Source organism: Falco cherrug, chromosome 14 (genome assembly GCF_023634085.1).
Source record: "Falco cherrug isolate bFalChe1 chromosome 14, bFalChe1.pri, whole genome shotgun sequence".
Lineage (NCBI taxonomy): Eukaryota > Metazoa > Chordata > Aves > Falconiformes > Falconidae > Falco > Falco cherrug.
Window position 1 is genome coordinate 5,870,527 of NC_073710.1, and position 17,040 is coordinate 5,887,566.

General features: G+C 44.2%; 1 protein-coding gene and 1 long non-coding RNA gene across 8 annotated transcripts in view; one reads left to right on the forward strand and one right to left on the reverse strand.

Moving 5' to 3' along the window:
* The window catches only part of LOC114017372 (uncharacterized), a 28,882-nt gene extending 24,324 nt beyond the window's left edge, over window positions 1–4,558 (reverse strand). For all 3 annotated transcript variants that reach the window (XR_008735138.1, XR_008735139.1, XR_008735137.1), the window contains exon 1: window positions 4,169–4,558. This is a non-coding gene — a long non-coding RNA (uncharacterized LOC114017372). The remainder of the gene's footprint in view (window positions 1–4,168) is intronic.
* The window catches only part of TOX3 (TOX high mobility group box family member 3), a 106,536-nt gene that overhangs the window by 24,435 nt on the left and 65,061 nt on the right, over window positions 1–17,040 (forward strand). For 2 of the 5 annotated variants that reach the window (XM_055726837.1, XM_055726838.1), the window contains exon 1: window positions 4,559–5,195. The exons of the other annotated variants lie outside the window; for them this stretch is intronic. In XM_055726837.1, coding sequence (XP_055582812.1) covers window positions 5,094–5,195 — 102 coding nt within the window. In that variant the 5' untranslated portion in view covers window positions 4,559–5,093. Of the gene's footprint in view, window positions 1–4,558; window positions 5,196–17,040 lie in introns of those variants that run through there. 5 annotated transcript variants of the gene reach the window in all.

Here is a 17,040-nt window from a genome sequence, read left to right on the forward strand (position 1 = left end):
TGAGTATTTGATCTGAATTAATGCTAAGAACAAAAGTTTTTTCTTCACTGCCTCATTTATATAGGATATTCATGCCTGCATGATCACTTATAAATGCCAGGCAGCTGACTTTACAATCTGATGAGAAGGGGACTTCAGTGAGATAAACTCTAATGAATTAATATGCCGTTAATTGTACTTTTTCTTAGCCAAAAGTTACCGGTGTAGTTGTTGCTTTGAGGGTTAAGTCAAAATTTTATTGATTCTCAGCAGCTGTACTTGATAAGTAGAATATAGGTCTAATTCAAAGCCCATTGCAATCAATTAAAAGGACTTCCTATTGATTCTAGGAGGCTTTAGATTATTTTCTAAACCAGACCTGGTTGGTGCTCTGTCTTTCTCTTCTTCTCCTGTGTTCCATCCTTTTTGTTTTGTGTCCCTTTCAGCCTCCACATGCTCTGGGAGGAAGGGGCTAAGACACTGCTCCTTAATAAGGTGACATCAGGGATGTTGTATTTGTCCATCTCCTCTCGTTCATCCCAGTTCTCATAGGAGCCAATAGGTGTGGGCCCTGCACTGTGAAAATGAATGTCAGTTTTTTTAAAATGTGGATTCTGCATCGTGACACTGGAGTGAACGGCCGCAGTCCAGTCTCGGTTCATTCCACCCCTTCTCCCCTCATCCTGCCCCCTCACACACGTGCCGTCTTTGCCAGTGAGGGGACATCGGCAGAGACGTGGGGTTGTTGAGGTGCAGTACTCGGGGAAGGCTTGGCTGGCTGGCTGAACGTTTGGGTGTTAGGAAGCTGGTGTGTCTGCTCTTATCTCTGAGCTTTCTTCCTGACTACTACTTGTTGGAGTAAATCTCCTCCCAGTGCCTTTGACTTCTCTATAGTAAAAAGAAAGAAAATGTTACCAAGCCTCTGGTACTTGATAAATCAAATGAGCTGTAACCATTAAGAATGTTCCCGTGCTATATCCCGGTACAAAGAAAAGGACGTGCTAGGCGTGTGTGGGAATCAGCTAGGCCTGGAACATTATATTTACCTGTGCAAGCTGAAAGGTTTCTGAGCAGCAGTGAGAATTTGTGCATGCACACTTTCAAGTTTGCGTGTGACTGATTCACTTCAATACAATTTCTGCACTTACATCAGAAAAGCAGTTTGAGTGTCATTAATGGCTTTTAAAATTGAATTGTGATGATGAGTCAGAAGTATAGCTGAAGATGGAACAAAGTCACAGTTTGTGTGTTACTGCCTGAATCATAATTGTTGGCATCTGTAGGCATATATTCCAATCTTTATGGAACAATGCTTTTCAAAGTTTCTTCGAAATCATGGCTACCTAGGACCAGGGAAATTACTGGAATACTCCGCTTACAGATGCTTACTTTTATTAAACCAGCAGAAAAGAAGGGAATACTTACTCAACATTGCAAACACTTCATATTTTTAACTGCTCTGAAATACGAAAATTAAAAGTAGAATTCCAAAGCCATAGTTTTACTGAAGGACCTTAAAGAGAATAACTTGAGAGAAGAATTTGTTGGATTCCTTTCAAGTGATATGTACAGAAAGATATAAATACTTTTGCTCATATTTCATCTTTAATGTACTTCTGAGATAAATGCATTGTTACTATACATCATGTATATGGATTGAAAGTGTAGCACAGATGACTCAAGTTTACTTATTTTATAAACTATATCAAGGGAGTGTTGAGAAAGGAAAACACACGTCTAGTTTTTTTAGTTTGTAAAATTCTCTCTGGCATGACATCACACAAAACCTAATATTTTGTTTAAGAAGAAAACGAAATTAGCATATATATCCCAGTTTCTCTTCTGTTTTTCTTTAAATCACTCATTAATCTCACTGCAGTCTTTCTAGTTTTGCAAAACACTTAATTTGGGCACTCGGTAGAGGTGCCAAACCTAGATTATAGTCAGGAACTGGAATTTTTTTTAGTTGGAATTATCTCCAAATTTCTGTATTTTAGTTTCATAATTGCATAAATAGACAGTATTCCAAAGCTTTTCACCAAATATATTTTTGGGATAAGTCTTTTGCGTACCTGGAATTTAATTTTATTTTTTTAATTCTGTCTTGTTCCATTTCAATTTTACATTAACTTTCTGTGCCAGTAATGTCAAGATGGAATATTTTTGGGTTTTTCTATTGCACCTGTTTTTTTATTTTCTGAAGAAACTGTGTTGGAAATGGTATATTCCATCAGAATACTTAAAATAATCATTATTTACATCACCAGCATTTGCTTATGTTCTGAGTTTAGGGCTTCTAACCCAGAGGCAGTAGTTGCCAGCCCACCATGGCACCGTGCCTGCTTCCTGGGTGCCACCTCCTGCTCCGCAGGCGCCTGTTTCTGCCCCTGGAGCGGCGGCCAGCGCCAAGGCTGTGGGACAGGAGATGAGCTGGGCTGGTCAGCCTGGGGGTGCCCTGTCAGGCAGCCCCCACCAGCCAAGGCAGGGTTGTGCAGCAGCCAAAGCGCCTGTAGGCCCCGTGCTGCCCAGAAGCCACGCATTATGTAGGTCTGCAGCCTTTCAGAGGCTCCTTTCAGTACCATAACGGGACCAAACCCTGAACTTGGGAATATTTGCTGCTCATTCCTCACTGAAGCAATCCCGTTCTGAATTCAATGGGAATACGCTTTCAGATTTTGTTAAAAGTGTAGAGCACCAGAGCAAGGCAGTCTGGAAATACCTGTGTTTACATAGCAGAGCACCTCGGAACTTGGTGCCAATGATCCGTTCCCATACCTGAGAATCTGCTTATTCTAACGTGTGCACGTGGGTTTACAGAACTGCTCGTCACCCAATGAAGAAAACAAAGCAGGAATTTCTTTATTAGCCTCGGTTGAAATGAGTAGGCTGTGCCTATACACTACCACTTTTCTGTCACTGCTTTGGAGGAACGCTCTAACGCAATGTCACATTCTGAAACAGATTCAGTATCGTCGTGTTTCCGAAAAATTTGTTTCTCTTAGGAGCATAAATTATTTTTGCCACAGGTATGGGGCGTGCCCATGTGAATGCTCTGCGCTGCATGTTCCTCAAGCATTTCCCTTCTAGCAACAGAGGAGATTTTACATTTTTTCCCCTTTGGTTAAAAATGGTTGACACAACAAATATGAAATTGGATTAGGTATTTGACAGAATATTCCTGTCTTCTTTTCTACCAAGACATTTACCACGTACCGATGTATATCTGTGCTATGTTTAATTCTGCTCTTAGTGCCAAATGTCACTTCAGAGATCTTTCTTCACTTCAGACTGTGACACTTCAGGATCAATACCCTGGATAAGGGTGATCTGGTGTTTCCTGTGCTAGCAGGAGCTACATGTGCTGCTGTAAATATTGAAAATCAGATTTCTAGGAGTGGAGTTGGGAAGATGTTCCCTTTCTACAAGTCGTAGCTACTACCTGTTTTACGGTTTGCTCCCCATCTATCTAGACAGTGCAAAATCATGCCTGGACACGAGGAGTGGGGCATTAAGCTCCTGAGCAGCTTCAGTCCGAAGCGGGACTGCAGCACAGGCCCAGGATAGCTGCCCTCGGCAGCCATGGCAGAGACCTTCACAGAACATCTTGCTGCTGTTGTACAGTTAAACCTTGTGTACTTGCGCTGTCGCTGCTATTTGGCAACCGCATGGAGTAAATTCAGTCTGGGGTGTATTTCCAGTTGGGCCATAACCACACAGGTGCCAGCCCCAGACCCAAGAGGCGATTCTCTCCCTGGCATAGAAGCTTTGAGGTTAAGGGCGCATTTTCATCCTTCTTCCTCACATCTTGTCTGCAGGGCACAACTCACCAGGTCAAACAGCCTTTGTACTGCTTTAGTGTTTCCTCCAAAAGTTCTGGAGCGGGATTTTGGGTTAGGGTAGCTCCACGCAAGGCGGCACGTAGGGCTGGGCAGTGCCCATGGCTGACTAAAATCTGGATTGTTGGGGGATGCTTTGAATCAGCATCCAAGGGAGAGCTGAAGAAGGTTTCTGTGAGGCAGGCTACCGTGTCTTAAAGTCCTGCTCTTGTCAGTACGTTTGGAAAAATCTCCTTTTTCTGCCACCAACCTGACGCAGCAAGGCAGCGGTGTCAATCAATAAAGTGCATTACCAAAAAAAAAAAAAAAAAAAAAAAGGCAGAAAACTGGTGGAAGCGGTGAAAGTTACTCACCTAGAACCTTCCAAGGAAGAGGAGAGCCATGGCAAGGGCCGGCTGCCGCTGCCGGCCCCGCTGCCGGCCCGGGCTGCGAGCAGCGGCGCGGCCCCGCACCGGGCGCCGGGGGGGCAGCGGGCGGGGCGGGGAGGGGCGCGGACCCCGCTCGCTCCTCCCGGAGCGCGGCCAGCGCGGCGCCGGCTCCCTCGGCACTTGGCCCCGCGCTCCCCGCCCGCCCCGGCCGGCGCAGCCCCTGTTGCACCAACTCCGGGGCGGCTGCCCCCTCTCCGGCGGCCGCGGGGCGGCTGTGGCACCGCAACGCCCGGCACCCCCGGCCCCCGCGGGAGGCGGCGGGGACGGGCCCCCCCTCCGCCTTTGTCGGCGGTGCGGGCAGGGGCTGCGGCGGGCAGGGGCTGCGGCGGGCAGCGGCCGCCCGTCCGTCGGTCCGGCCGCCCGGACGCGTGGCTCCTTTGTGTACGGCAGCTGCTCCTGAATGCGGAGGCAAAGCCCGTGGCTTGGCACTGAGCTTTTAAAAAACAACAGCCCTCCCTCTCTCCCTCCCTCCCTCTCTCTCTCCCTCCTTCTCTCTCTCTCCCCCTCCCTCCCTCTCTCCTGCCCTCCCTCCTTCCCTCCCCTCCTCCCGCCGAGGCGGACGGGCACCCACCTGGGCTCCGCCGCCCACCTCTCCGCTCCTCTCCTCCTCTCCTCCTCTCCTCTCTTCTCCTCCTTGTTTACCTGCACTTTTCCTCCGCCTCTTCCCCTCGCTGTCCCCCGCCGTCTCCCGGCCCGCGTTGGTGCCCGCTCCCGGGAAGGCTCGGCGCCCCGCCGCGCCGCTCCCCCGACGCTTTGCCCGCGCCCCAGCCCCGGGGAAGGCACCTGAAGGTGGATCTATTAAACCTCCCGGCGGCCTCTCCAAGTGCACTTCTGGGACCAAAGCACCGGCATGGATGTAAGATTTTACCCGGCTGCGGCGGGCAGCGCGCTTCCCGGAGACCCCTCCAACCTGGACTTTGCCCAGTGTTTGGGTTACTACAACTACAACAAGGTGATTATCCCCGCGGGTGTTAATTCCTCCTGCCCGCTGCCAGGGCCGGTGCCCCGCAAGCCGGGGCTCCGTCGGGGCGGGGAGGCTCGGGGCTGGGGGATGCCCGAAAGCCCGGGGCGGCGGGGCGCGCCCGCGGGGTGCCCGTCCCCGCAAAGTTGGCGGGGGCCGGGGCAGCCGCGCCGCTCCCCCCCGCCAACCCGCCGCGGGGCTCGCCCCGGGGGACCCCCCCGCCAGGCCGCGGCCGGCCTCCGCCTGGCCCCGAGCCGCGAGTTCGAAACCCGCGCAGCCCCGCCGGTAACTTCGGGGTGCGCGTCCCTGGGCGCCGCGGCCGCGGCACAAAAGGCGGCTTTCCCCAGCGCGCAGCGCTCCGCGGCCCGGCCCGGGACTCGCTGGAGTTGTCCCCGGGCTGGCGCCGCAGCGGCTGCCCCGGCGGGTTGGGCAGAGCCCTGATGGAGCTCGGGCGTCCCTGCGAGGGAGGGAGGGAGGGGAAGGGGCGCCTCCCGCTGCTCCGCTCTGCTCCGCCGGGGGATTCCGGCTCGAACTAAGGGGTTACTCCAAGCAGGAGGGTACCGGGGGCGCACCGGCTGCTAGCAGGGGAAGGCAGCCACATCTCGGTGTGCCGAGGATGGGCTGAGAAGTTGCGGTACCACTTCCCCCTGCTTGCACCTCTCTGCGGCATGTGTAGTTTCTGGAGTAAACGTTACGGTCAGAAGCAATAGTCGTTTCCCGGCGCCTACCTTCATTTACCAAAACGTGTTTTAATCATACAGGGATGATTTGTTTCACAAATTGCCCAGATCTGGGAAAGGCAAAGTTAAGAATGACACTGTGAGTCATGCTATTTTGAAAAAGACTTAGCTGTTTGCACTGGGATGTGTCAATAGCACATTGAGCTATTAGCACTGGGCCCTCACACATGCACATAAAGATCCCTTTCACACTCTGTTTTTCCTGGTGCTATGTTTGTCCAACCTCTGGGGCCTTTTGTGAGGCGCTCTACGAGATGCTGGGGAGAAGAAGGGTGCTGCAAAGTCTGAACTTACGTTAAAACCTGGCCTTTTTAGAGTCCTTTCCCAACGGCTAGGTAAAGTTTGATGAAATACAAAGATGACTTTCAGAGAGAGGAGCAACGCGGGCACAAATAAAGAGATTCGGTAGCCGAAGAAAGCTTCTGCTAGAGAAATTGCATCTAGGTAGATGTCGCAGGGGTACTTTCCTGTTGCTCTTTGTGATAACCTCCGGCTTGGTTGCTGCGACGTTCAAGTTTGTCGGTACCGATTTGGTGGCTGCCTGCCTTGTGGAAAGGCACAGAGCTACTTTTCAGCGGAGACACAGCCCAGCGTTCCGTGGAGCGTGCACAGCCCCTGCCTCGCGCATGCTCGCTGGGCTGGGGCTATTAGCATGCTGCTTTGTTAGTAGTTAATATAGAAAGACACAGGAGCATGAATTAAAGATGAAATGTCAGCCTTAACTCTGAATGCTGCTAAGGACTTCAAGAGCTTGAAAAATGCATAGTAAATGTTCGCTGTTATCGGATATGCCAACTAATTTTGGAAACTTGCAACACTTACTGACAAACAGCATGCTTACTGTATATTTCACTTATTCAGTGACTTTATTGTGTTATGCATGGCATGCGTTTTTTCAGGCTGTGTTACAGGTTACTGTATGGGTTCTTTTTTATTTTTTTTAACATCCAGATTCTCAAATGTCTTCTGAAAACCAGTAGTTTATTGTGTCCATTAACTTGCTGCAAACGCACAGTTATATATAACCTTTTGACTGTATTTCCCTTCATGATACAATGAGAACAGAGCACGCATTCAGAAAAAGTCAAAAGTAACTAACTTTTGACCTATTCAAAAACTCATTTCAGTTGCTGTGCTCTCGAACATAATTTTGGCAAGTATCTCGTAGGCCAGGCTTCCAATCTGCAGCAGAAAATATTTTAATTAACAGAGTGCAGCTCATGATGCGTGTGCCTTATAATAGATATCTTTGTATGCAAAAGGCCCGAGCCAGAGCAGGCTGACACATGCAAAACGGTGTTGCTGTTGCTGTGAGCTCTTCTTCGGCTCAGCTGGGAAAGCAGCAACGTGGTGTACAGGTGTTTCAAGGACAGAAGAGGAATTTGTGAATGAGTTCCTAGAAAGGAGGATCTTAACTGCATTAATCTAATCTCATGTTCTGCATTGTTTCTAAACAGTAACTATAGGGATCATTGTAAGTTGGGTGGGTTTGGGTTTTTGTGTTTGTTTTTTGAACTATTCTGACAAAAGAGTACATTTCTTTTGAAATCTTTCCTCCCTCCCTCGCTTTCCGTCCATTCTGTCCTTTCCCCTGTGTTCATAAGGAAAATAAATGATTATTCTGTTAGGCTCTGAGATGACCAGAAGGCATAGAAAAAAAGAGTTGAAATATTTACTCGGCCGAAGTAAATGGGAGAACTGTTATTGATTTCACTAGGGACAGTATTTCACCTCAAGTCTTTCTGAAACTCATTTGAGTAGCCTGCCCACTCATCCGTGCCTGCTTCATTGTTAGGAGCTGAATCCATATTCTCCTTGTGACAGTGACATTGCCTGTGACAACTGCTGGGAAGCAGGAAGTGCGATGGGAAGAGTAAACATGCTGCGTGGTTGTATATATGTGCAAAAGCAGAATTATTTATGGGAAAATATTCTCAGGAACATTAAGACATGGAGTTGATGGCATGTGGCCTACCTGTGGAAAAGCAGACCTTGTGTCACAATGCCTAAAGACACTGAGCATGAAGCCTGTTGGCGTAAGTGCGTTGTCTCGGCCTGTGAGACAATGCTGTCTTCCACCTGCATGCTTTAAACAGATTTTCCCAGGACTGCACAGCCTTTTTCTTCATGCGGGTATAGCACCGGCAGAACCGTGGCAGGCTTACTGATGGCTCCCCGGGCAGGTCTTGGGGTCTCACGTTGCCCGGTGAGCAGAAGACTAGCAGTGGGTGGGGAATGGCAGCGTGAGCCCTGGGCTTGTAACCACATGGGCCTGGGAGCTGCCCCGGCCCGTACCGGCAGGTCCCCTTCGGTTCCATGCCTTCTCCACAACTGCTCTTTAAGAGCAACGTTGTGCTTTTGAAATTGGTTGTCAGTACTGGATAAGTAGATGTAAGGGTAAGGGATGTCGCCTTGGGTTTTTACGGGGGGGAGTGTTAGTTCTGAGTATATGACTTGCGTATCCCTGCCATTATTTGTAGTACAGCAGTTTCTAGAAGATTCTAGATTGGGATTATTTTTGTTGAGAGGGTGTGCAACATGACAAACACACGTGAAGGGCAAAAGAGAAATACGGTGATTTGTCCAAGGTTACACAGTTGGTCACTGACATAATCAGGGCCACAACCAAGGTATTCTGAGATTCAGTCCAGTGGTTTATGCTGAATCTCATTTACTCTAATAGGATTACTTACATGTTTAAAGTAAAGCATGTGCTTAAGTGCTTTGCTGGATCAGGGCCATATTTGATAAGTTTTTAGTGCTGGTGTGAGAGTACATAACTTGACCCTGCATGTGTCTGGCTGGTGGTAGTTTGGGATAACGGCGATCCACCTCCACTTCATGGAATTGCCCAAGTGAAATTGTGGTCTGCCTGCTTCTAGAAGAGTCCTGCTGTCGTGTGCTGAAAAAAACTCACCAAAATGTAGCTATAAGAATTACAGAAAGTTGAAAGAGACCAGCTGTTGTAAAACATTCTGCTTCTGTTTTGAGCCCTTTTACGGTTCTGCAGATGGAAAATGATTTTGGACATTCGCTATGGTTGAGTAGTTTTTTTCTAAACAAACTTTTTCACTTACTAAGTTACATATCACGTACTAAAAATATTTAGGGAACTACTATTCATCATAGCAAATACATTTTTTGTTAAAGGAACCATAATTCTTATAACACAATTTGAAAAAGGGAAAACTCCAAAACCTAAGCACGTACAGCTCAGTGCTTGAGTTATCATTATGTTAAATTCCAGAATTTTTACTTCATTATTTAGCTGTCAACATTTTATAATGTTTATCTCTTCTACACAGATTGTCCTTGAAGGATACAAATTTCAAACATACATACCTTAATTTAGGCACTAGCATACATATGTGAATGTCAGAGCATGATGTTTTGGGCTGAAATATTTTGCATTTCACAAAGGAAGCTCAGGAGGGTTATCTTGTTCTTCCAGAGGTAAAGCAAAGAGAGTGGTAGTTTGGTAGCACGCTAAACTGGGGCTGGAAGTCATTCCTATTAGTGCACGTTGTTAGGAAAAATGGATTACAGTTATGCAAACAATTGAAAATTACTCTTCTTGCAAATTCAGTGTTGCTATATATGCATAGGTTTTTCTTTCATATAGCAGATGGTGGTGAGAGACAATGGGTGCATGTATGCTGTTAAGATAGAAAGCTCACTCATCATCTGCCCTGCATATGTGTTAGTTTACATCTGGGCTTTGCTCTGATGCAGACGGCATGGTCTCTGGTGTCCAGAAGGTGATGCACGCTGCGGTCATGCATGTACCTATGGTCTGACCGTGACAAGGGTGGCCCCAGGTGATGGGAGAGTGCCAGAAAGCACCAAGGAGCTCCCACAGGGTGGAGAGTAGAGATGCATAAGCAGAGACACAAATATGGGTCTCACTGGAGACAGCTGAAGGAAAGGGTTGGGAACGTTCTGTTGCAGTGTCAACTCAGTAAATACCATTTTATCTTCAGTATTTCCCATTGATCTTCTGGCACATGTGGCAGGTATGCTGAACTGCTGCTGTCCCAGAACAGCCCTCCCCTGCCTCCGATGCTTCAAAACCTCAGGACTACGCAGGCAAGTGCTGCTGGGGAGCAAAGAAGTTCCCAAAATACTTGGTTGTCCAATCCAGCATTAAAAATGTTGGATATATGATTCCTGGTGCTTGGAAGAAGAAGTGCAAGGATCAGATGAGTACGTCCACAAGAATAGAAATTATAATTTGTATCCTTACCACGGCTTGCATTATTTCATGAGCAATCATCCCGCAGGTTTCATGACATATTTGGAGAGCTAGCTGTGAAAGGAAACCCCTGTATGCCAAAGGCATCAACTGGGTGAGAACCTGTGTTGCTCAGAATGAAGATGTAGAGTGGTGATACTGGCTGGATTGTGCAGTGTACAATTTTTCTGTTGCTCAAATAATGCAGTTCCTATACTGAATGTACCATCTGTTATCAAGACATAAGGAATTGGTTGTACACAAAGTATACCTAGCAGAAGTCAATTTTAGAAAATATTTTTTCAGAAGTTTTCATTACAATGGGGTTACGATTGTATTAGTAAGATATTTGTAATAATGCACAGTAATATATGAATATATGCTTAGAGGTAGTCTGGAGTATTTATGGCATGTGTGGAAATGACTAGTGGGTGTGTTTTTAAAATAATGATAATTTGTAGCAGTCACAACTCTGATGTGTGGGTGCTGTGGACATGGACACCCACTCATGTCTGGCTCTAGAGTGAGGAAATATTGACTAAATCCATGAGGATGATAAGAGGCTCGTTCCCATAGCATCGCCTGCATCAAGCCTTGGACTTCACGGGGACGTACCGAGTCCAGCCTAACCCTATAATGAATTATTGTGAATTTCCAATAAAATCCAAAATAGAAAGACAGGAAATAACAGCTTCTATTCTTTGGCAGATAGTGGAGATGAGAGGAGCTTGCGTTGACTGCAAGTTGTGTGACTCATTTGTTGCAGTTTTGTGCGGTGTCTGGCAAAGCAAGGCTAATCGAACTGTGACCTTTGTTTTGTGCTGCCGGCTTTTATTAAATTTACAGTTAATACATGCCTATATATTTGTTGAATTCTGACACTCCCTCAAAACCTAACTAACGCTATTGAATGATGATAATCTAATTTAAAGAGGAGAAAAATTTGTACAGCACTAATCCTACCTTTTTATCTGTAATCACATTTCTCCTGCCGTAAAATTGAGTCCTGTTGTACAGACCTAATGGCAGGGTTGAATTTTCAAATGCTTCAAACTCTTATCTGATAGCCATCTTCTATACTGTTACCTGTCTGTGTGATGTATTTATAGAGTGCCAGTCACCATAGTATCTTTGCGATGATTGCTACCAAAATTGAGAACTCCGAGGTGAAAATCTAATCAGGACTTTAGATAACAGTGTCACATAAGCGCCTTCTGGTCGTTGCCACTATGCTCCGTTTAGATGAAGGCTTTGATGAGATCATGCTTGCTGCCGCGTTATTCATTATTTATTTTTGTAACAAGATTTCTAGGCCATATCTTTTCCACTGCACGTTAGCACGTGTCAAACCAATCCAAATCCTGTTTTGAATGTGTTCTCTCTGTTTGGACCTGGAACAATGTATGGAAAAATACAGGCATTACAGGGCTGCTGAAGTGGCAAAACCAGGAGGGGGGGACTGTCGTTACACAACTGCTTCTGCCGCAGGTACCTTGGATATCTGAGCAGGTGTTTTCATGAACTTCTTCAGACACTTTGTGGTAATGGGCAGGCAGGGCTGAAAGTACTATTTTCATCACATTAAAAATAAAAATGAGTTTTATGAGCAGAGTGCTGGAGGTATGATTGAGCAGTGCTGCAAACTCGGTTCCGTTGGAAGAGGTATGCTACTAAAACTAGACAATATTGGTTTATTATTCAAAATGAAAAATATCGTAGACAATTAATCTATTTTTCAGTTTGTTTGTATAGTTCATGTGCCAGCTATTGGCATCAGAGTTCTCTGTTCACTCCTGCATGGCCAGTTTGCCCAGCAGACCACGTTTTGTTGAATAGCCCTGCATAAGTATGAGGAGGGAAGAGAAAAGCAGTCCATTCTCAAAAAATGCAAGTTGAAGGTATCCTATAATATCCCTTTAAGTTTGGTTAAAACACAAAGACAGAAATCTGATTATTCCCCTCCCCCCCCCCCCCCCCCAACATCTCAGCTTTTTTTATGCTCATTGGAGACTGATTCAGTGTGGGCATCTTTCACTTACTTATACGGGCATTACATCAGGCTTGCTCTTGGCATTTCATGGGAGAAATTTGTTATCAATTTGATGTTTTATTTTTGCTGTTGTAAAGTTATAGCTCTTCTTACTGTCTGGGTCACTACGACCATATATTATCGTTCCTGGCCAAAGACTTGTGAGAGCTAAGACTAAATCTTATGGCAAAGAGTGGGTTGTGACATAGTGAAGTTAAAAATGAAGGGTATGTTGGGATGAAATGCCAGGGTTTGGACTGGCAACCTCTAAAGTAAGGGATCTGTTTGTCTTCTGCTTTTTTCAAATTATTTTTTGTTGTTGTTGGCATGACCTTATCTTCTACTGGCTGAGGTGAGAGCTGCAGAGGCAATAGCATGGGTATTTCCTCGCTTTCCTCGTCTGCTTTACAAAGTGTGTAATTGATGATTATGTGAAATCATTATGTTAAAGCAGAATATTGCTTGAACAGACACATTTACATTGGGATTTTCTTTTCTCTGTATTTAATATTCTGAAGAGTTCTGATCGTCCGGGCAACCTAACAAAAGGTTGCATGTATGTAAAATTACCAGTACAGTGGGATTTGTGGAAAATGAAGTCTATGTGCAGATGTTTTTGGTCACTTCAAGCAAGTTGTCTTTATCTGTTGGTTTCATTTTCTTACAAAAAATTTTCAAGAGTATCTCTTAAGTACTCTTTTCAGCACTTGAGTTTAGCACTCGAGGTGGATGTAGTTTACACTGTAATTCTGTAAACAATATGACAGAAATTACATATGGATCTAAGAAACCCTAGTTTTAGATATGCAAATAATAAAGTATTAGGGGTTTTTTTGTTTTGGGACGTTTTTGTTTTGTTGTTTTTGGTGAGGTTTTTTTGCAAGGAACCCACGTATGGGAGGCAACTTGAGCTGTATGAGTCATCATTTCTGTCCCAATGGGACAACTCCTAGGTTTAAAGTCACTGAATTATATAAAGGTTTGTAGGTTCAGGACATATTTAAACACCTCAGTATTGATTAACTGTCTAATTTTGATATGAAAAATTGTGTTAAAACCATGCAAAAATCAATTGCCGCATGGTGGAGTAGCTTATTTTCTGAGTGGAACATATTTATTTGCTGTTCTTATGCTACTTTCCTTACATTCATGTGGCTTATATAAATAGTTGAATTTTGAATGGTTTAGGATTCTGTATTTCAGTATTACTCTGTTATTAATAAAAGTGCTTTTGTTATACTGTACTTTTAATCAGTAAACTTTTATTGATAGAGGATTAGCAGACCTCTTTTTTTTAAGCAATTTGCTTTCTTAAATAAAAATTTGATTAAGCGTGGGAAAATAGGCATTGTGTTTGCTCTAGTAGGTTAATGCTGTTACTTTTGTGGGTACTTGGTAAGCGTGTGATAAAATTATATTAATAATAGGTGATATTAATTGCCTGTTGTAATGTAAATATGGGGCTGTCATGGTATTGGTTTGTTCTAGTGAAAAACTTGATAGTTGTGGTTTCCTACCACAACCTAACATGGTTCTGTTTTCTCCTATTCTTTTGCTTGATATGGTTTGAAATACATTAACCTTGCATTAAAATAAAAAAAGAAAAAGCCTACTGTGGCAAAATAAACAGAAATTTACAATGCATTTTCTGTTCTTTTTCACAGCAGAACTGTACGTAAAGGCAAGACTGATCTCAAGACTGCACACTGGACATACCACAAACGGAAATACTTTGTGAGGTGCAAACACCAGAGCTTAATTTAGTCTTGCACTACAAAGTAATCATTAAAGTAAATAGTATGTTTAGACCTATATGACTTTCTGTTTGTGGTTTTCTGAGTGTGTCTTTATCAGTTTATTTTACAAGTACGAATAATTATTAGTGGAAGATACTATTAAGTAAAGGGATTTAACAGACGCTTCTGCTGTGCTTTCCTTCTGACATTTTTAAAACCTACTTAAAGTTATCTTTATTCTCCCGTGGTGGTGCAACTGAGACCCAGGGAGCACGTGTGGAGTGATAAATCAGACTTTACTTTATACAAGGCAGCCTGGCTTCCTAAACGGTGGCTTGCATCATTGCTTCCACGATAGAGACCTGCGTGTTGTTTATGACATAGCAGAAGCACTGGTAAGGAAAGCCGCCTTTGGTTCTCATACCTTAGTCTAAGCCTTTTTTAACATAATAGCTTTGTACTGGGATCTTGGATGGTGTTTGTAGGGTGTCTAGGGTATTCTGGGGCTTGTTGAAAATATGGAATTGTTGTTTCAAGGATCTGACAAGCTGTATGTCCGTGCGTTCTCAGTTCTGATGGTTGCCTTGCCTTGGTCTTTTTAAAGTAACGTTTGCATCAGATGTGTGCAACAGTGGCTTCAGTGAAGTGTTTCAGTACCCCACGCTCTCCCAGTTGTCATGCCTTAGGGGAATGATGACTTGCTTCTGAGATTGTGCCTTTGTGAAATCAGCTTTGTGGGTGCCTTTCTCTGTGAGGGGACCTTTGGAGCACGCTCTGCGTCAGCACATTCCTTGGGTGGCTCCCTCATGTCCCCTTGGCTCTGCTGCCTGCTTTGGCTTGGGCTTGCTGCCTGACAGCACAGAGCAAAAACCTGACGTTCGTGGAGCCACCCACAGCTGGGGCAGAATTTCAGTTGTTGTGCAGCTCTGAACAAGGTGAGAGGCCCGCAGAGTCATCTAGGGCTAGATGTCATTGAGAGACATTAATCAAAGATCATATGAAAGGAAAACATGGTGGTTTGGTTCATTAAATACATACTCAAGTGTGCAAACCAATAACACTTTGATATTTTGCATACACCGGTTTGTGGGATGTCCTCTGTACAGCTTTGGGATCAGTCTTGCTCTTCTACCTGTAATTCCTCCCCAGAAACAGCTATGGAATCGTATTGTGGGTTTCTGTGTTTATTTTGCCTCCATCTCTGGCTATAGCTGCCCAGTTTAAGTAGCAAACTGTTTTTCTAAATTTAGTCAGCAAACAACTTGTGATAGGATAGCAGCCTTTTTCTGTCTTGTCTGTTAGAAAGTGTTTGAGTAAGGATGGCGAAGATTGGCTTTGATTTCTATCAGCACAAATATATTGCTGGCGATAACGTATCATACGAGTATGCTGCCTATCTTCCTGTATTCTTGTCTCTAGTAAATAGCAGTTTTTCAAGGAAGGTCTCAGAATTTGCCCTTTTGTTAACAGTCTGGTGGAGAGTTTACATACCAGAAAAGATTCCCGATTCTTCACTTGATAATGTATTAAAGGGGTGGTTTTCTTGAACTTTGTGTTGGTTTTTGTAAAGAAAATTGGCAGCTGTTACTTGTAACGCATGTAACTAATAAAATGTGACTCAAAAACGTGACTCTTGTAGAGTCACACATTTTTAAAGCGCAGACAGTGTGTATTGGTCTGCATCACTTGTAACCATCTTCCACTGCCTGGAAAATGTGGGGAGAGGCTGTTTGCTGCTGTGCAGGGCATGTGCATCAGGACACATCCATCTTCTCTGGACATCTTGGGGCTCCTTAACATTGCTCATAACTTTTGGATTGCTAATTAACTGGATTGCACTGTAGCTCTCTGCATCATATTCCATGCCATTTGTGTGTTTATGAGGAATTACTTGGAAATAAAAGTATTTAAGGTTATTCCATCATGAGGCATAAGAGAGAGACAGTGATGATAAAGAACTTGATTCATATTATGACTAACTGCAGGTGAACGTTATGCTGTTATGCCCTATTCTCAGTGTTTCTGTGACTCAAAAATGGTAATAAACTCCATTAAATACCGTGACATCAACACAGTGAGTATTTAAAATACATATGAAAGGATAAAGTATAGAAATAGTAAGAAAATAGAATAGCTATGTAATTTTAGACTGTATAAAATATTTGCAGATCTTTGGAGTTTCATCAATTATCTGCGTGGGTGAGAACTGATAGGAGCATACACCTTGCTTTCTGCCCCCCAGATGTAACCCTTTTCTTTTAAAATAAATGTGAAAGTGAAAAAGAAGGAACAATTTTCATGGAGGAAAATAAATTATAGTCCTTCAGAATCATGAACTCAGATTGATACTTCTCAGCTATAGCGCATACGAGCAATGCACCACAAATCTGGCACAGAATTTTGACAGTAAGAAATATTTGATCTCCTACTTCTTTAACTACAGTTTTCCTATGTCTTCTTATTTTGTTATATTTTACTGTTTTACTCCATCTTCCACACTGCTGTGGTAGGAAGCAATCATTGCATTCTCTGTTGCCAAAGGAAATGACCATTCATTGATTTAGAAAAGAATAGAGAAATGGCTGTGAAACACCTTAATGAGGGACTGGTGGCTAGGGAACACTGCTAAATACTTATAATTTTAGTATTCAGTATTTTCAGGTCTGTCTGAGTTCCTAACCTTCCTGAAGTTCTGAGTGTTTGGGTTTTGGGGTGGGGTGGGGTGGGGAGAAGAGGGTTAAATTACATATTATTCACATTTCAGGATTTCCTGTACATTTTGGAGAACTGATCTTGGGGTCTCATTTGATGAAAAGAAAGGTTCATGTTTGCTTCTCTGTTGGGTTGGCTTACGGCACCCAAACAGAAGAGCTCCTATTCTGCAGCCTTTTCCCAAAAACTCTAGTTGCCAGGGATCTTTGAATGTAGAAAAAGAAATAACAAGGTTTTAGGTGATGAATCTCAGTAGGTATGCTAGAGCAAGGCTGCTTGCTTTATTGATCCCAACTACCGAAGTTTTCCCTGTGAAGATGATTTATGTTTATCTTAAAAAAAAAAAACCACAAAACAATCAATGATACAAACAAACTGAACTTCATGT